This window comes from Mangifera indica, chromosome 15, assembly GCF_011075055.1.
Source record: "Mangifera indica cultivar Alphonso chromosome 15, CATAS_Mindica_2.1, whole genome shotgun sequence".
Taxonomy (NCBI): Eukaryota; Viridiplantae; Streptophyta; class Magnoliopsida; order Sapindales; family Anacardiaceae; genus Mangifera; species Mangifera indica.
Window position 1 is genome coordinate 6,526,251 of NC_058151.1, and position 21,436 is coordinate 6,547,686.

Sequence of the window (21,436 nt, forward strand, 5' to 3'; positions counted from 1 at the left end):
GAAGAGACTTCTGCCACCATCTCCCCTCAACTGCCACCACTTCGAATGGTCACTAGAGAGGGAAGGAGAAACCTAGGGATTTGAGAGTTAAAAAACTACTTTTCAAAATTGAAAAAGTTTTAAAAATGAGATGAAATTATTAGTTTTCAAAACCAAAGAAAAAAATGATAAAATTATAATTTTTCAATATGACTGATAAAATAACGGTTTTACCCTTAATTCTAACTAAAAATTCTAACAGAAGTTGGATGATGAATAAGTACTTAAGTTTTTGAAAGTTGGTGAGTATGTGCTTAAGATTTCACTATACCTTAAGTGGGAATAAGTCCTTTGGCCTAATTACTTTATATATAGATCCATTTGTCGATGAAGATGTGATTTATTGTCACAAATTCACCTACCTAATTTATATTTTATTTCACATAATAGATTATATTAAAAACGATTAAAACTATCTTATGTTGTTGCAGGCATGCAAAAAAATAAGTTCATATGAGTAAGAGAATAAATAAGAGTTAAAGAACTTTTTAAGTGACTTTGTTTGATGATCTAAATATCTACATATATGATATTGTCATTAGATTAGATGTAATAAATGAATAATAGAAGATAATACACTTAAAACCCTACAAGTACATACTAAAGACAATACTAGAGATGACAATTTTAGCTGGACTTTAGAGCACCCTACCCTTCCCAACCCTAATAAAGAGGGGATTTTTCGATAGAAAAGGGAAAAGGAAAAGGGAAAAGGAATAGGGATGGAGATGAAAAAAATTCTCGCAATTAAGGACAAGGATACATATGTCCCCTTCCCGTCTCGCCCCACCCCATCCCCCTTAACCGTTCCTATCCTCGACCCCGACCCCGACCCCGTCCCCGTCCCTTTATATTAATATATTTATTTAAACTACTAAAATGTTTTTATCATTTTAGATTATTTATGTTTTTTCAAATTTATTTAGGTTTTTGTTGTGTATATTAAAGTGGTTAATATATTATGTTTGTGATATTTGAAATAGTGAGTTAGTTTTAATTTTGTTATTTAATATATTTATATTGTACTTAAAAGATATGCGGAGGAGATTTTTCTTTACAGATACGAGGAGAGTATTTTTCCCTACAAGGATGGAGAGGGGATTTTTTTCACGAGAAGGGGGTGGAAAATTTTTTTCATCCCTGTAACAGGGACAGGTTGAGGATGAATGAAACAATTCAAGCACGTTCAATCATACTTTATAAGATATTAAATAATTACGTTCTTTTTGTTTTGGTTTTTATCTCACTGAGTTTTTTCTTAATAAAGTTAATGTAATTATTTGTAAGTGATAAAAATTAAAAAAAAAAAAGCATTATATAAAGTGGATTTTTCCACTACATGAAAGACAAGTTGAAAGAATTTTTGAAAAATTTTGGGAATGCATTTTATGTAAGTGGGAATTAGTCAATTTTTGGTTTTATACGGTGGTGGATATTGATTATAAATACCCCCCCTCCCTTTGTAATTTGAGGTCCGTCCGCATATATACGAAAAAACACTCTTCCTCTCCTCTCAATTCCTCACTTTAATTCTCTTTCATTTTTATTTAATTATATTTACAACATATATATATATATATATATATATATATTTTTTTTTTTTAACTTGCGTTTGATTTGGTTCATGGATAGCATCGAATCCAATGAAGGATAGTTGTAAATAGAATTTATCCTTTTCGCTTTTTCGTGCCTGTGTAAAAGGGGTAGAAGTTTTAATTGAAAATAGAGTTGACTCTTCTCCTTTTTTTATTATAGAAATTATTTTATTTTTATTAAAATAATAAAAAGACGGCGAGCATGAGCATTGTCTTGTCTTATCAGCTTCCATCTGGATACCATGTAACAAAACACTACAAATACCTCAAATCTGACTCATTTTTTACTGTCAATCTCTCAATTGAAAAATCAAAATCTTACTTTAAACCTATAAAAAAAACTCAACTAAAAAACCCTTCCATCTTTTTTCAATGCTTCAGAATCAAACGAATTCTTACAAGATTTGCTTTTTTCAGAAACACCAATAATTTTAAAATAAAATTGTTGGTCTATTACATGTTTGCTATTAAAAGAAACAAGAAAATTAGTATATCCCATGTAGAAAATTACAAGATTTTTGGACCTCATTTTCTCCGTAAGCAACACATGAAGAATTAGAGGGAAGTTAACTCAGCCTGAGACAACAGCTTATCGCTTTCCACTTAGACAATTGCCCAAAACTTCTTTCTACAAATAAGCACAGTTTCCATCTTTTTCTCTTTATTTGCCAGAGAATGCAATTCAATCTCCCACAAAAATTTTGGAGCAAGATGACGGATTCTTGATGTAATCGATTTCTCGTCTCTAATAATAACAAATCCCTGCAAGTTAAATTTTCATAAAATATTTTAATCAGGCATACGTTGCAGTACATATATACCAGTAAAAATACTACACTACAGCCAGAACCAAGGTCAAACAATGAAATCCTAAATCCTTCTTTCAACTTCTCAATCTTATTAGTAGAATTCTGTAAACTTGGATGCGAACAGATGTGCTAGGGATCATTCTAGTTTATCATGTCCCAAGAAATAAAATAAACCATTTACTTCTCTTAGAAAAAAATATAACCCCACAAAAAAGTTGATAATATCAATTCACAAATCGGCATATCAAGCATATATAACTCCATAGGTTGTTAAATTATCTTACAAGGTATTATGCTGCACAATATATCCACACTTTTGTTTGGGTTGAAAATGTGTCACTATCAATCTAGTGGTGCATATATAGTAATATTATATCAATAATAATAAAGGCTACAGTGGTTTGAACCGATGGCTTTACAGAAATTTTGATGAACCCCCACTTGACCAGTATAAATGACTTTGTACATCAAGTTTCAATTTCTCTAATGTAGTGAGCACAAGGACCAAAGTCAAAAAACAACTACCTGAGGTCGTACCATTCGGTCTATCTCCAGCATAAGATTCTCCAATGAGCAACCTTCTCCACCATTCTTGTAATGTGAGAAGAGATAATTAGCATGCAACAAATCATATGTGCGTGGATACGTTGAGAATGGCTCACACCTGCACTTACAATCATATATCATTAGCTGAATGATCTAAAAATTATGTTGCTGCAAAATGGTGATACTACAAGTTGACCATCCATAGAAATTAGGACAACACTTACGAAAGATAAACTACTCACCAATCATGAAAAGCACCTAACAGACCCCTGCTATATATGGCAGACAAGGTGTTCTTCATGGTCATAGGAACAACATTCATCACCCAAACAGGCCATGAGTTTAATGCCACAGCAAATCCACCACAAAAGGAATTCATATCCATGACATTCCGTATCTGTGTCTCACTCACATTAATCAGATTCAAGTAATGGCGAACTTGATCCTGCCAAAAGATAGTGTCCAAAGTAAACTCCTCTTCACTGATTCCTATTGTGAAAAAGTCAACCAAAAAAAAAAACATGTCAGATGGTGAAATACCTCTATTTTTTACCACATAATAGTTTGCATGTGTATGTGTGTTTTTTCCCTTAACTAATCTTAGCAACAGGATACAAAAAAAATAAGGTCTGATTTTCACGTTCATATTCTGCATGTCATGTCATCAAATGAATCAAGCAACTTGTTTAAGTGATAAATGGATGTTTAAAACAAGACTTGAACAAGGACAGCAGCTTAATACTAAAAGGCTATTTCAATGAGAAAAAAAAGAAGGAACTGAAATTTAAAATTACAAGCAGCAACTGCTAAGATTCAAATCGAACCCACAATTCCAGATACAACTTTACACTGTCTCAGTTTTCTTTTTTTTTTTTTTTTAAATTTTGGTAATTAAAGTATATATTAACAAAAACAAGAGGCCATCAACAGATGACCCAGGAAAAACCTAGCTCATCCTGCCCATAGGCAAGATAGCAGAAGTGAAGCTAAGGACTGGCACCACTACATATATACAAACTGCACGGAGCACAGATCAACCCTTCTTGAAGGTCTATCAAAGTTCTTATTAATGATAGAGTTCAAGAAAAGGACCCACAAGAGCTTACCACATCAAAAATAACAAAATAAATCTCAAGCCTTCTCTGTCTCAGTTGTCCATGATAATTTCAATGTCTTTGCTACAGATTCCAATTTGTTATATGAATGAATGATAGCTTTACAACAATGATTTTTTATTTATACTTACCAAAAAAGAAAAAAGATTTTTTATTTAAAGAGAAGACAATTAATTTCTGAAAATACAAATAACTTGAGCAATTAAAATATAATACAAAATGCATCTCTACATTCCACCAGAAATGCTACAAGATTAGATGGAGCCTGAATCACAAGTAGATAGCAAGCATGAATTAGAACAAGGAGCAGCAACAGAAGGAGACAAAGGAGAGAAATATGGAGAGATAAAAATAGAAGAAAAGAAATTAGAGGGGAAACAGTAGAAATGGAAGAAGAATAAGATAACTAATGGATAAGCCAATTTTCTTTACATCAATATTTGTCTGTGCAAAAAGAACAAGACCATATCGGCCAAGGCCTATTAAGATCCAAATCGGCCTCAAATAAAGATAAAACAAATTAACCTTTACTAAACCAAACAAGGTGTAACAAAAATTCAAAATAAAAAAGAACTATATTAAACAATTCTTAAATCTTATAATAACCTTTTGCACTGAATCAAATTTAAATATCATAAGTAATGTGCATAAAAATGCCTTTGCTTTCATTTATTTTCGTGCAAGGTGTTAAATACAGAAGAGAAACAAGACATTCAATTTGGCTGAATAAAACAAGCCCACAATCACAGAACTAAGAAAGCAGGGTAGTGAATATAATAATAGACTGTAGGAAGCATGCCTTTAAACCAGCTCACTAGAACACCTGAGAATGAGGCCAGAAGACCACTACATTGATGGTCCATATACATTCAAAGAGCAAAATTCAAGAGCTCAATAACTATTTATTTAGAAGCTTGATCATGAAAGAAGGTTAAATAAAACTAATATTTGAAGAAATTTATCTTCTATTGAAAGGAAAAACACAATGTACTTATATATAATTTCATCACTTAGTGGCTCAACAACTTTTCCTTATATTCAGTCACAAAATTAAACGCCTATAGGACATGGCAACTTCAAGAGGATTCTAATAATTAGGTATAATGAGCACAAAAGAGAGCCAAAAATAATAATAAATATATAAACCTAAATACTTGAAATTTTTTTAATGGACAAACCTATTTTGCTGAGACTCTCAGAATATACAGAGAGACGCTCTGGTCTAGGAGGGAGTTTCGGAGAATTTGATATCCCACTACTTATTTGCACACAGTTTTCAAGAGGAGTGTTCCATGATGGTTTGGACTCATCAATGGGATTGCATATTTTTATCAGCTTCAGATCTGCATTGTGCTGGAGGCATGCTTGATTTTCTTCTTTAATCCAGATAGCTGTTTGTATTTTTCTAGCAATTAGTTTCCAGCATATTGCAGTAGTTATGTTCACCAACTTATCCCAAATCAACGGATAATCTTTGTCTTTCCTATAAGCAGGTGGAGCTGAATAGACAAAATATCCATTAGGTCGCAGCAGACGGTTGACTTCTTTGAGTAAAATTCCGTCTGTAGTAATCAAAATGTAAAAAGAAATGGCAAATTAGTAAACAAGATTCACCAGAGAACTCCAGAAGGAAATATTTCAATGATGACCAGAGAAACCTACACCATTCATACACATACACATTTTGATAAGCAATGAACTATAACTTTATTGGTAGAAGAAACTACATCTTAGTTTGGGTAGACAATTAAATAAAATAGAAAATACAACATATAAACTAAAATTGGAAAAACAGAGAAAATTAAGAAGTTACAACATTCTAATCCCTCTGCACAAAGAAAAAAACTTCTCCAGTAATAGTTTGCAGCTGAAGCACACAAACAGGAATGACCATGAGTTCTACCCAATAGCATTGTCACATTATCTTCTATGTAATCATAAAAATATTTTAATTCCACTTACACCAAGTAGGCCAAAATGCAAACTTCATAACAGTAGAGCTTCCCCTTCAAATGCAATGTAATGCTCAATAAATAATTCAACATAATATAACTGAATTACAAGGAGAAACGATGTCCCTGAAATCCAAGGCTTATACCTTGAAAACTATCAGGAGGAAGAACCCTATGTTGATAAATATAGATCAACCAGAGTCCTCCTAAAAAGTGGAAGACCTGAAAGGCCAAATACCTATTGGATAAGTAACTAGAAAAGAAGGTACAATCAGTGCCCTTTCAAATAGAATGGTTACAGATAATTGGTTTTGAAATGATAGAATCCACGAGCGAGAGGATCATACTCTGGAAGCACATGCACCGATTGATTCAAAAGCAGAGTTGAATTCGATTTCAGGAGTAATACCTTCAAAATAAATTTAAAAAACAACTCAAGTTTTAAACACAGCTGATGCTAATAGACTCATTACAACCACATGTGAAACTGGATTGACAACCTCACAAAAACAAGTCCATTGCACAAAATATTACTCTACAAGCATTAACAATTCAGTATTAAGTAAAAATTTATCTCTAGCTATTAAGTATCATCGATGATGGACGAAAATTAGCAAAAGATTACTCAGAAGTAAATTAAACAAATATTTTACACAGACAAATTTAAAATCCTAAAGAACTAATATAAATATACAAGGTGAAGTAGCAGTATACCATTCACATGCCAATCAACACGACACCTTGAACAGTGAACCATCTCAAAAGATCTAGTAGGGTAAGGTAGCTGTTTCGTTGCTATGGCAGCAATCATTGCACCAATACCCCGTTCCAAAGCAAATTGAATTTGATTTTCATGGCCATCTTTGGGAGCAAAGGACATAGTTTGTATATCCAAGGAAAGAAGATAAGCAGAGAAGCTGGCAACCCCACAACCAACGTCAAGAACTTGAAATACCCCTACGGAATGCAGATCACCTGTTTCATTAGTTGTCATATTTCCTAACCTGAGTGACAAAAAGAAAAGGTGAAATAAAGTGAACTTAATCACTGAAAACTGCAAGACCATACAGCAATAGATGCAGGTCAACAATATAACCAAAGTTTTCCTCAAAAGAGGAACCATATACAAGCATGTGTCAGTGAGTGACTGGCCTCTTGGTTAAAATCAATCTATCATAATTTTTTCCATGTTGCTGCACTTTATTGGGGATTGTATATATGAATAACAAAAGTGATAAAACCTAATAAATGAAACCTTTTGCCTCACATTGAAATTCAATAAGCTTGTGCCAATATTTATGTAGCATCGAAATAGTAAGGAACCTATACAGCTCAGGTAACTGATATGCATCCAATTAATGATAGGTTAACACAACTGAAAGAGAGTGGACCACAGCAAATCAAGTCATTGTTACCTTTGAATGTACTCAGGTGCTCCATGCTTGAAATGAGTACCACCACCTGGGAACCACCACAGTAGGTTTTTCTCATGCACCCAATTTTGTCCTCCTTTAACTTCAGCAAGATGTGTGTGATTCACATTGCTTCGCCATACATAATCCCTGCTAGTTGGCCATCTTATTGGAATTTTATAATCTTCGGGTGGTGGCACCAAGCAGAACAGACGCCTTTTAGGTGGGGGGCAGTGCCTCTCTAGTTCTTCTCTTCTGGAAAGATTCAAGCTAGGAAGCAATTTATTCACGTAAGAAGGATCATGGCAAGGGATATATTCATTGAAATGTAAAGGACACACATTCATTCCGCTTTCTGGAATCACAAGTGGTGTTTTCTGGTACACGAGAGCAACTTCATTCGTAAAGGTGGTAGTACCTTTAACTGTAAAAGACAGACCCATATCACTCACAAGAATTATTTTTTTAAGGCTAAGATAGAAAAAACCAGAGCTTCAGTAGCCAATTTCCTTAAGGTTTACAATTTCATGATTTATTATTATGAAAGCTGTGACTATTTTTTTGAGTTTAAAGAATAATACTTCTTAGCTTTGCAGAAAATCTGCCATATGAATGGAAGCATAAGAGGTTAATGCAGAATATAAAGAGTTGGCAGCTAAATGTAAAGTATAATTCAATATCTAGTCTCCGACATTTTGCTGAAAGATTTAAAATTTAAAGAAAAAAAAATATCAACAACACATTGTAATCGTAACCTGCTCTGCTTAAATCAATTTGCACAAATTCAAACTACATCATACATTAAGAACCCTCTTACTGTATTTGAAAACCACACTATCATTCAAAACAAGATAAAACCAAAAGCTAATACATCCCATCCAAAGGTCATGCCCAAAAGTAAACAGGAACACTAATTCCAGATAACCTGAAAATAAGATTCCATCAACCACTGGAGAAACAAGTTCTAACAGCATGAATAGAAGTGGGCATTACTGAAGTCAAGCTAATATTCAAAAGCCCCAAATCAGACTCAGATCTCAGAATTATAGATAAATGAGGTAATAAGAAAAAGTGAAAGTAAGTAAAGATATACCGAGTAATGAAGAATTGTTGGACCAGGTCTGAGAAATGTAGATGGGAGCGTTGTTACCAAAGATAGTGCCGAGGTAGAATGATCCCACCATTAATAAAAGAGCAAAGATAATTATCTGCACTGACTTCAAGTCAAATGCTGAACCCAACGCATATCCTCCCATTTTCTTTCTCTTTTCGTCTCTCTCGTCAGTTGGACAGCAACTGATCTTTCCTGTTGCTCACAAGGAACAATGGCCGGGTAGACCATGGATGTTATTTATTAGAGTACGTTTGGGTTGGGTAAGTTTACAAGGTATATAGATTAACTAGAATATTATTAGTACAAATTATTTATTTATATTAAAAAAATTGCGCCAATAAATAATTAATGTATATAATTCAAGATAACAAAAAAAATCAAATATTTTTAAAATTATATCAGATTAGTCAATTTAACTAATAAAATTATAAATTAATTTATAATTTGATCTAATTTATATATAAATATTGATTAATTTGAAATTCAGTCAAACTTAATACATTTGTTAAATTAGAAAATCGTTTAAAACAATCAAAACAGGGTTTATGTAATATTATACAATTTTTTCATTAAAACTTAAAAGTGTTAAAATTTGTAATTAATTTTTTTATTTATTCATACAACGGAGTGTCAATTATTTAATTAATATATTTGAAGTTATTTTTTTAAGTTTTTTTATTTAATTGAAATTTATATTTTAGAAAAAGAATTATATTTTGTTGTTATGATAATGGAATAGAATTGTTTTTAATAAATTTTATATATTTTATATTTTAAAAATGCTATTAATATTTAATACTATTTAAAAAAGATATAATAATTTTAAAATAGATTAGATAATTAAACATAAAAATAATTATGTTTCTACTAATGTAATAGAGTGTCAAATATAGTAAAATAATCAATTGAATGATCGATACTAATAAATAAATATTATTAAAATTAATTAAATAAAATGTTTCAAATGACACCACTACACTTAACAAATACAAATTATTTTATAAAAAAAAACCTTAAAAGGTTAAAATAATAAATAATGTTATGTGTACATATTTTTTTTATATAATTAAAATATACAAATGATGTATTATCATGAGATTAAATATTACTTTATCTTTAATTCAAAATCATCAAATCATATAATGATACATTATTTGTATACTTAAATTATATATTAAAAATATGTACAGATAATTTTATCATAGAATAACATATCAAAGTGGAAAGTTAAAGTGGTATCTTTAATTCTTTCTAATTTCTGAATCATACCTGTAAGTCCTAACGTAAATTTTTAAATCTTTAAATTTCTTATCTTTTTTCTTCCTTGAGTGATCAACTTTTCAAATTTCAAATTTCAAATTTCAAATTTCAATTCTTAACCGTAATGATAGATGATGATGCTGAAGTTGAGATTTTGACTCAAAACTGACAACAATAGTGATGAGAGTGACAAAACTTGTCATCAACAATCATCCGATGTCTCTTTAGACTTTTTCGTCGACAACGATTAGGTGATATATACAATCTTAATTAATAATTTGCTCCCTACTTTGTTAACACAACATTGTATGTAAAATTAGTTATATTTCATAAAATTATTTGTAGATTGTATGTCACTTAAATATGACTATTTGGCTTGTGTGATTGAATAATGAAATCATTCATGTTTTCTGGCATTCGATAGAACAAAATAAAAGGTTTAATTTTTCATTAATTAGATTTTAATTTGTGGGAAAATATTGATACATAAGGTAATGCATCATTTTTCGTTGGATTGAAATAGTACTATAGATAGTTTGCAGAGGACTTTGTGGATGGAAAGAGATACTCCTTTTAGATGCCCTGACTCATGCGAGGAAAGTTTCCAATAATTGAAGAAGAGATTGACATTGGCTCCCATATTGGGTTTGTTGATAAAAGGTGAGGACTATGATATCTTCACAAATGTATCTCATCAGAGTTTGAGAATAGTATTGATGCAAAGAGGGAAGGTGATCACATATACCTCTTATTGAAAGATTATGAGACTCGATATTATAACACTCCACTCTAAAAATTCTATCCCTCAAGGTAACGTACTACTAAATCAATATCATGTATGTATAATAATCAGAGTAAATCTCAACTAATCTAAATCATCATGCAAGAAGTCTAACAGCCTAAATAATTCTTCACGTCTTTATTAATTAAAAATGAAAACCAAATCCAAATAGTCCCTAACCATTTAATATCAATATCATAAATCCAAATGTGTACTAAATAATAATTAAGTCTATCATAGTTATGTCATAAACCCATAGGTTGACTTTTAATGTTTATGAGTCTATCCTCTATCATTAACCACTTACCTCACCATCATTACCTCTGAGACCGTCACTTGGAAAATAAAAAGAAGTGAGTGAAAAATACTTAATAAGAACGAATGACCTATTATACGCTTAATTTACTAAAATCCATCTTTATCATTTTTTAACTCAAGTTATTTTTCTCTTAATATTAATTTGTCAGATTTTAACTTATTTAAGGGAATCGACGTACTCATTATAGTAATCAATCTCAAAGACTCTTTAGTCCTAGTTGTTCTATCTATTTGTAAATTAATAAATATACAGTCCTGACAATTATCTCTCTATCTAAGGACACTAATCAATAGACTATACTTTATCTTGATCACCGAAGCCTCGCTCTTGTTGAAACTCATTGTCGGGCTTTGGAGGAGTCTCACAACGCTATGATTCTCATGTTGTTTGAGTTTTCTAAAGACAAAGACAATATATATAAATATCAAAATCTAGTCCTTCATGTTTTGAGAAAATCAATCTTTATATAGGACTTCTTTTTAATAACATAATGCACGATCATACATTTGAGGATGCATGGGCATACATCCCTTAATTCTTACCAATGTGACAACTCGCATGTGTTAGCCATGTGGTAACTGATGTATAGGTGTACACCTAATCGTGCAGGATTGTACCTCATACCAAAAATTCAATTTTTATCTTGGATTTAATCCTAATCAATCCAGATTTGAAAACAAGTTAGGAAAAAGACCAAAATTGCTGCTAAAATGTACCTCAAGGTATTACATTTATTCAACATTATAATAGTTCTATTGTTATTATTCATGCTTTTGGTCATGATGATATCAAAACTACAGATATTTTAAGAATAATCATCTAATGTGTTCATAAGGTTCTCATGATCGATTGTCGTGCATTAAGCCTCTCCTCACAGTCCAACTATTGTTACAACAATTATCGTAATTGCATACACAATATTGAATAATAAAATGTCCTATTTTATTAATTAAAATAATAATTATAAAATTACATTAATTACAATTGACTCAAAGAGATTACCCTAACAAATATAATTATAGCATATTATTATTATTGTTTCATTCTTTTTTAGCTTATTATTACAATATGCCACTTTGAAAATATAAATATAATCACTTGTTTTGCATATCAAATATGGAGTAAAGTGATAAATCAATCAAATGCATTAAACATGTTGAACTACAAACATTAATCAAACACATTGTACTTATTGTTTTTTGTTAAATACAACTATTTATAAATTATAGCGACAAAAGAAATGTTGTTTCTTGAAATATTTTTATTTAAATGTATAAATATATTTGTTATTCTTAATATGAAAATTCAACTTTAAAAATTTATAAAGCTGATTATTTTTATAATCAAGGCTTTAATCAAAATTTAAGAGAGGTTAAAGAAACTATATTAATTTCTTTCAGATCACTACTGTTTCAGCTGGTGCCTGCTATATATAATCTGTTAACGATGACCATTAGTACAACTTGAATTCATATAACTTGTCATAAAACATAAAATATGTACTCACCATGACTGCACCATCCCAACATACGCACAAGACCCACCCACATGCATGCGGATACTACAATGAGAGAGAAGATTTCTGAGACTACAAGTATAATGCCCCTGCAACATTAATCTACAAAAGTAGGCCATTGTATTTTCCTCCACCACCTCACAACAACCAGTGTCAATTCTGAAGAAAATTTAATTTAATGCATAAATTTCTCTGCCTGCAACCTGTATGACCTCCTCAGGTTGACATTGATATGCATATCTACTCAAAAGGATTTGTCGCCTCAAGTTAACCATCCACAACACTCTGATTATTATTACTGGGTATCTCAGAATGATTCAAAGGATAGTTAGAAGCATCATTTAGGCCATTGGCTTCATTTACAACATCATCACCATTCTCAGATTCAGAGCTACCATCTATCTCTTTCACTGGACAATCAATCTGCACTTCAGCAACTTCACTGTCATAATTTTCCAAATCCTGATCCCTATTTGATTGCCCTAATTCTTCTTTCTTTACAATGTTAAACACAATTCCATTATGTATCCTCTCAGGCTGCAAAAGATCACCTTCAACAACCATGATGCTAGAACTACCAACAGACTGTCTATTGCCAAGTTCCCTCGGATCAAACTTGTATTCTGACACTCTATCAGGAGTTGTCCTTGGGCTACAATTAAATAGATCCATGCCGCCCATTTGAAATGCATGAGAACTAGGATGAGTGATCGAACCTTTGCCTAGTTCAGTTTGAACATCCAAGTTTTGGACAAAGTCAATGAACTTATTTGCAGAAGTTGTCCTCATCAAGGGCCCACCAGATCTTGTCCAAGAATGTAGGTCTGCACTTTCAGATTCACTATCACTTCCATCATGGGAATTATGGTAAGCCCGAAAACTCCTACCAGGAGACGGTGCTCCTGAAGAGCTACCAACTCCTTGATGGAATGAGGCAGCAGCATCTAAAAGGTCTTCTTCAAGGGAGCCAGTGGAATTCTCTCGTGCAATGCAGTTCCAGGAAGGAATTCTTCTTGAAGCACTAAATTTTTTAGCAATGGGAAGGGTATGGGAAGCAGCAGCAGCTCGCTCAGCACTCCTTTTGAGTCTACGCATGTGGTTTAGAATTGCAACACACTCATCAAGAGCAAGCTCAATGCCACAATTTGCTTTTATTGCTGAAAGCTTCTCCCAAGTGCATCTTCTCCCTTGGTTGGATGCCTTTTGAAGCTCCACATGGGTTGGATTTTGTATTATTTTTGAGTACTGTTATAAACAGAAGGCCAATTAGTCAGTGGCATATGATTGTTTTGAACAACCCACTTATAAAGTCCAGAGAAATGGGTAAGATTGATCCACAAGAAAATACAGTCAGTAGAGAAAGAACTTTAAAACAAAGACTCAAGTGCCACTTAGATTTCTGTCACCAAACAATTTCACATTTGTATCATTCAAAAGTGAATCTCCAAGACTGAAAATAAATAATGACAGTGAAGGCTTTAGGGTTGCAAGTCATTAAATATCATAAAAATTGAACTTTATTGAAACATAAAATCATAAATTTTAATTTACCTGAGCAAGTGTGGCAGGCATAACAACAGTAACATCGCCCTCCCAGTCTTGAGCAAAAAGCTTGGCAACTCCCCCAAGCGGAAAACCAAGTTCCAATACCTGATTGCATCTATGTTTTACCTCCATCTCAGTAAGATGAGCAAGCTACAAAGATAGGCACATGTTATTAGAGCAATTGAAAAAAAAAAGCAACAAAAGAATTCTCCGCAATAATATGATTCTAGAGGCCTAATAACAGTTGCTCTATTTAAAATTGCTCTGACTTTATGCCACTTGTTTGAATGTCTAAAAGACAATGAAAATGGGTAATGCATGTACAGTAGGCTTTGGTTGTTTGGCTGCAACATATAAGGGAATCCAACATAAGTGGTTTTGGACAAACAACAAATAAGTAGCTTATTGACTTCCCCCTTGGGCTAAAGTTGCCTCACAAGAACAGAAATAGTCCATTGTTAATCATATAAACTCACATATTCCTCTGAATACTTTTCCAAGCAGTGGCTGCAAAGCTGCCTTGTTAATTTATTGTCAGACATCATCGAATATGTCCATTGAATTGACAGAAATTCTTCTAATCAACCATAGTGCTTCATTCTTTAGACCTTAGGTGTTAATTCCGAAGCACACAGCTGGGATTCTCAAATTAAAGATGAAGATGAGCTCCCTTTTACTAGAAGATTTCTAAAGCTCCAAGCAATGAACCTAGTTCTGACAATATGATGATGAGAACTGAAGCCAGAAAACGCAGATAACAGAAAAAATACACAGAAAATTAGCAAAATAAACTGGCAAATACTAACGAGACCCCCTGGCAATTAGAGGAGCCAGTGACCTCCCAAACTCCTTCCAAATTCTCCCTTCCTAGTCCTCCCCTGCTCTCTTCCATCTATTTTTTAGTCCTCCAAACATTTTGTGCTTCAACACATTCTTAGGTCAACATGTGGCTCACACCAGGCACAACAGAATCAAGGAGATTCTGTCACACACAAACCAACAACAGGGAGTTGTCTCTGTGCTCGCACCTATGTGTCCGCTGGTAGACTTGGTGCATGGGAGGCCTAACAGTCATATGAGTTACCCTAGTGGTCTAGTAAGACCCTTCAAGCTGCTATTAATTTCTACTAATACAAAAAAAAAAAAGCTCTCTATTTCAAAATTCTCTTCAGGGTTTTAGTCCCAAATTAGTGAATGAGAACATCTTAACAACATATCAAAATCTTTTCAGTGGAAACTTTTTATGTTATTTGTTTTACAGAAAACAAATGAAGCCTTAAGAAAAATATTTTAAACACACTGAGTGCATTTATGTCAATTGCTTAATAATTTGGGTGTAATCTATATGCAAACTTATATTCAAACCAACAGAACAAGTTGTATACATGATGACATGATAATCAATAAAAATTAAAATAAGTAAATAATTTTTAAAATACATACCTTTGCTGCAAAGCTACCTCCATAAGCTCTTACCAAGTCCTTCATCCGCAATAATGGTGCGATATGAGGATTTGCCTGACTCACAATAAAATGGTTGACGTTAAAGAGCTCCTTTAGTTGGATCATTGGTAAATCAATCTCTAAGCTTCCATCCCTCCACCTACGCACTTGTGTGCCTTCCTCAGGATCCAAATTAAAAGGTGGATGATATGGAACAATATCTCCACTTCTATCTTTAGCCATTAATTCCTGGGCCTCAAAAAGGCCAGGAAAGGCACAAGAAGCAGTCACAGCACTCCATATAACAACATGAGGTGAAGTCAAGTAGTTAAGGCACCTAGGTGGCTCGTGCTTCCTGGGGGAACAGACCGTTATTCCAAGAATTCGACCTGTCATGTCATATGCTTCTTGAAAAGTAAGATTACTGGTAAGATTCCTTAGCATCCATTGCAGTTGCCTGATGTCATGAACAGCACCTAGTGTCATGACCCTCCTCACAACCGTAAAAATTCCACCCAACTGATCAAAAAACTGCAATGAGTGCCAAGAATCTTCAAAAAAGCTTTGCAGCTCAGGCCATGATCTTGTGGCAACAACAGAACACATAATTGATCCCACACTAGTACCAGCAATAATACGGGGCAAAAGCTTATGCTCCACCAGTGTTTTAACGACACCCACATGAAACGCTCCAAGGGAAGCACCCCCACTCAACAGCAATGCTGTTCTCCCAAAGGCATGTCTTGTTTCATGCATAAAAGCAAGTTTCTCCTCCATAGAAAGCTCCTCTGAATCCGAGTCACAGACCATCCTAAGTTGAGTTGAGACCTCATCTATATATTCCTTTATAAGTTTAGGCACTTGAAGCCGACCCTTGTGAAGTTCAGGATTGCACATATTTCCCAGATTTCTGATGAGATCAGCTCTCATGAAAAAGATTATATCTCTAAGAGAACCTTCTTGACGACGGTGGCGGAGCTCTTGAAGCTTATTGCGTACCAATTCTTCATCATAAAGATCTGCTTCATTCATCTTTGGGGTCTCCTTATCAAGCATCTTAGCAGCATGAGCCCATTCCTCATATGTCAAAGCCGTTCTCATCATGTTCCTCCAAAAATTTCTCCGATATGCCATTTCAGCCCTCAATTTCACATTCGTATACCGTTTCAACAAAAAAGCAATTATTGTTACCATAGCTAATATCCCTTGTGGATTCCGGGGATGCAGCCATGATATCATAGGTCCCAAGAAGTCCCTAAATCTAAATATATAGTCCAACAAGACATGAAAGATATGATGCCTCAATTGTGAAATTGACTTGCAGAATAAGACTCTGAAAGCAATTGTCCTACCAACTATGGATGATGGTCCAATTGAGAAACGCTCAACACTAGCCTCATTACTAATATCCATATCTTTGTCTAAACAAAATCCCTATGTTGGGATAGTTTCAGACTTGTATAAAGATGCTGGAACTTATCAAGGCTCCATGGCTAATGAAATGACAAATCCAACAGGAAATTCTCAATCAATGTAAAATTATTACACCAATTATAATATTTACAGCAAACTGTTGAATTTATCGAAGAATCAAAGGGAAACTAAGCTTTTCTAGCAAACTCCTAAATTGATCAACAGCAATTATCAATAGATGGAAACAGTAAAAGATGCAAAGATCTTGATCCAGTTTAGAATTTGACCTGAAACCCACCGAAAGGATCCTAAATTCCAAACACCGACAGATTAGTTTTTTTCAGAAATAAAAAAATTACAAAAAAAGATGAAAATACTCCGAGAAACCAAATTCGAAGGAAGAAAATAATTATAACAAAAGGATTATGAAAGAAACCGAATATCTGAAACACAATAAAATCAGAAACCCCAGATGGGTTATCTCAAGGCGATGTTCAACCAAGAACCTCGAAATCAAAAACACCAAAAGAATTCGATTCACAAACCAAACTACGTTAACTGCCAGGTAACCAAAATAAGCAAGAGGGAGTTATGGCTAAAGTTAGAAGCAACTACAAATAACGGAAAGCTCCAACTTATAGGATAAATGGGGTGCATTGGGAGGCGGGAAGAGATAGAGATGGCGACAGAAAAAGATGACGAATCGCTGAATCGGTGCTGATTCTGTAGTTGGATAGATGATACGGCAAGTTGATGAAAAGTGGGTAATAATAAAATAATAGGCGAATGGTTGTAAATGTAAATGGAATAATTTATATTTGTAAATTAAAAAAGAGAAAAGTATAATTTTCTACCTAAATTTTGACGAAATGATAATATATATTTATAGCTGATAAAAGGTTTAACTATTTATTTAAATTTTAATTTGTTAGAATATAATTATAATATTTTTTATAAGAGTTAAAGGATAAAATTATCTTATTTTTCTTTTTTAGTTTGAAAAATTAATATTTCTTTTCTTAATTAAGTTTTGAAAAATTCAATTTTCTTTTTAAGATACCAAACCTGAAATCTGACCACTTTTTTTTTATAAACAGTAGACTAATAGTGAAAGAACAAGATAAAGTTATTTAAAGGATAACCTTTAGACGACGACTATCATTCAAGGATGATGATAGTCGTTCAGATCTGGACAATATTTTGTCGTCTAGATCTGGACCACGAACATCGTTTAAAAAATGGACAACACTTTGTTATCTATTGAAGGACAACAAACATCGTCTAGATTTGGACGACACTCATAATCTAGCAATGCTTTGGCCCGGTCACTAGTGGCTGAAGGGAGAGGTAAAGAAAAAACTTCAAGACTTAAGGGCAAAAGTCATTTTTTAAAGTTCAAGGCTGGGGGTTAAATGTTAATTTTTAAAATTTAAAGAGAAAAATAAAATAAAATTATATTTTTTTAATATTATCATTAAATTATGATTTTATTTTTATATTTAATAAAATAAATGAGTGTTTAAATTTTTTATGTATTATAAATATATATTGAGATTAAACTAAAACTTAGGTGAAAAATAATTTTTTGTCCTAAAGAGAAAAAATATATAAAATTTTATGATAATAGAGGAGAAGAAACGAAAATAGTAATTTTATGTAATTGAAAGAGAGAATGGTATATGTGTATCTTAATACAAATGGGGGGTATGTCTATTTAGACTTCATTCCCACCGCTTAAGGAAGAATTACCTTGCCCAACATCCTTCCTGCAATAAATGTAGCCACCCAGTGCATTTAATGCTTTGTCATTTCATTTTTCCATTCTCATTTTATTTAATCACTAACCTCCTATAATTTATTGATTTCATTATCAGTAGAAAACCATTTCATATATAACTTTTTTTTTTTTTTTAGATTTTTATCACTCATAAATAATTATATTAAGAAAAATTTAATGAGATAAAAGTTAAAATAGAGAAATATAATTATTAGTGTTTCATATAATAAAATTAGATATACTTAAACTATCTCATTAAAAATTTTATTAAAAAAATTTAATAAGGTAAACCCTAGTAAAGGAAAAATAAATACAGTATATATTTTATTTAATATGTGATAAACTTCAAAAATTTACTCTCTTGATAAATTTTTCTCTTGATGAATAGTCTCCCTCTTTGTAGTAAGATTAATTTGGTTGTTTGTTATATCGTCACATACCGATATTATACATTAACTTTTTAAATATTGATGTCAGTAATATATTAATGAACAAATTTGTAAGATTCTCACTACTTCGTATTTGTTTGATATCAATTTTTCAGCTCTGTCGGAGCTTATAAATGTAAAAGAACTTCAGTAAGATACATTTGATTCTGTCTTCTTTGATGTATTCACCTCTAATTAGAGTAATACATGATGTATTGTCTTCATATAATATAAAAAAAGTGTTTGTTGTAGAAAGAAGACTGCATGTATTCTAAATATGATAGATGATAGACCGTAACCATATGCATTCTCGACTAGCTCCATGGAGAGTTAAAATCTTTTAATAATTTGAAGATATTGCAACAAAAGTTTATTTGGTGAAGTGTCATAATATTGTTATGTCATTATAAGTAAAAAAAAATATCTTGTCTATGAAGGCGCCTTATGAGAGTTAGAAAGATAAATGACATCTGTATATCCAACTAAACTATGATTTTTAGAGGATTTGACAGGATAGAATAATCTCAAATCTCTAGTTCCATATAGGTAATGAAGTATATACTTGATTCTGTTCCAATGGTGACGGGTTGGTGTAGAGTTAAATCGGGGTAATAAATTCACTGCAAATGATATATCCAATTTAGTGTATTGGGCTAAATATAATAAGGTTCTAATGATATTAAGATACGGTACTTCAAAACTCAGTATCTTTTTCTTTAAGACGGAATGAGTCTTTTTTCGAATTGAGCAATCGAACAACTGTTGGGGTGCTCAAAAGATAAGTTTTATCCATATTAAAACGTTTTAAAAATTTTTTAATATACATTGATTGATGGATAAATATTCTATTTGCATTGTGCTCAATTTTCAAGGTGAGACAAGATTTTATTTTCCCCAAATCCTTCATCTCAAATTCTTCATCTCAAATTGCTATAATGACAAATCTTGATTTTGACTTTTAAATAAAGATACATGAACATATAGGGTCATTCACAAAACTTTTTTTTTTCAAATATTTACTAAGACCATTGTGTCACACTCTTCTAGGATGTTTTAATCTGTAAAATGATCTTTGTAATTTAATTGAGTACATGTCTCTTGAATTGACATTTTTTTCTTCAAGTAATTTAAATCCTTTACGGAGCCTCATATAAATTTTAATATCTAAATTTTCATATAAATAAGCAATAACTATATCCATTAGACGCATATTCAATCCTTCAAAAACTGTTAAGTTGATTAAATATCTAAATATGGTTATATCTGAATATGATTATATCTATCACAGGTGCATATGTTTCATCAAAGTCTATATTCAGCCTTCGAAGCGAAGCCTTGGGCTACAAGCTTTGCTTTAAATCTAACAATCTTATTTTTCTCATTTTTTTCCTCACAAATACCCATTTATAATTTTTCTCATTTCTTTTTTCTCACAAATACCTATTTATATCTAACGGGTTGTACGTCTTTGGGTGTTGAAACTACAAGCCTAAACACTTGACGTTTTGTTAGAGAAACTAATTTTGCTTGAATTGTTTCTTCTCATTTAGGTCAATCAATTATTTGTCTACACTGGTCCACAATACGTGGTTCAAAATAATAAATATTCATAATTTCAATAATTACTGCAAATGAGAATACATCATTAATGTTAACCATTTTACGGTTTCATATCTCTCATATATAAACATAATTTAAAGATATTTTAGTATTTTCATTTTTCTATTCTTCAAAGGTTATGTCATTTCAAGGGCTTAAGTCTCTTCAGAGACCATAACCTCTTCTAAAGGAATATCAAAGATTGAATTTTTCATTCATTTTAGGATTACCATGATTGATATATATTTGATTATTTGCCTCTCTTTTTCAAGGGACAGTGCCCTTCGATCTAATACGTATATTATACTTCTAGCATATAGTAGACTGATCAATCATGACTTGAATGGATTGTCTAATAGTCATATTAATTCTTGTTGGTACGCTGACAGTTGGTATATGTAATCGTATCACTTTTATCATATCTACAAATGCATTAGGCGTTTAGTTGACAATAATTTATAAATGCACAATCCTCTACACTTCAATTTCACTTTAGGATGTGCAATAATTTATATGAGACATGGTAAGTATGTACCAAGTAAGTTTATGTCTAATTGCAAGAGGCATTTTCTTTTCTCCTAAAGGCGGCAATGTTGTCTCATCAAAGTGACAAATCTACAAATGATATAGTAAAAAGATCACCTGTTAATAGTTTCAGATACCTGATAATGAACGCTGAATTATATCAAATATAAATTCTTAAACAATATTGGGATCCTATTTTTGTGTGTTGACAAGACATAACAGGGATATATACATCACAACCAAATATC

General features: G+C 32.1%; 2 protein-coding genes across 2 annotated transcripts; both read right to left on the minus strand.

The window, feature by feature from the left end:
- Nucleotides 1-1,981: 1,981 nt before the first annotated feature.
- Nucleotides 1,982-8,845, minus strand: LOC123198139 (probable methyltransferase PMT7). Its single transcript, XM_044612766.1, has 7 exons — nucleotides 8,562-8,845; nucleotides 7,472-7,892; nucleotides 6,771-7,060; nucleotides 5,283-5,666; nucleotides 3,232-3,478; nucleotides 2,969-3,107; nucleotides 1,982-2,396 (listed from the first exon to the last, which is right to left on the minus strand). Exons 1-7 carry the CDS (start codon nucleotides 8,722-8,724, stop codon nucleotides 2,238-2,240), a joined length of 1,803 nt encoding a protein of 600 aa, XP_044468701.1. The 5' UTR covers nucleotides 8,725-8,845; the 3' UTR covers nucleotides 1,982-2,237.
- A 3,458-nt stretch (nucleotides 8,846-12,303) lies between these two features.
- On the minus strand, nucleotides 12,304-17,710 carry LOC123197810 (triacylglycerol lipase SDP1). Its single transcript, XM_044612220.1, has 3 exons — nucleotides 15,447-17,710; nucleotides 14,010-14,153; nucleotides 12,304-13,703 (listed from the first exon to the last, which is right to left on the minus strand). Exons 1-3 carry the CDS (start codon nucleotides 16,857-16,859, stop codon nucleotides 12,726-12,728), a joined length of 2,535 nt encoding a protein of 844 aa, XP_044468155.1. The 5' UTR covers nucleotides 16,860-17,710; the 3' UTR covers nucleotides 12,304-12,725.
- Nucleotides 17,711-21,436: the final 3,726 nt, after the last annotated feature.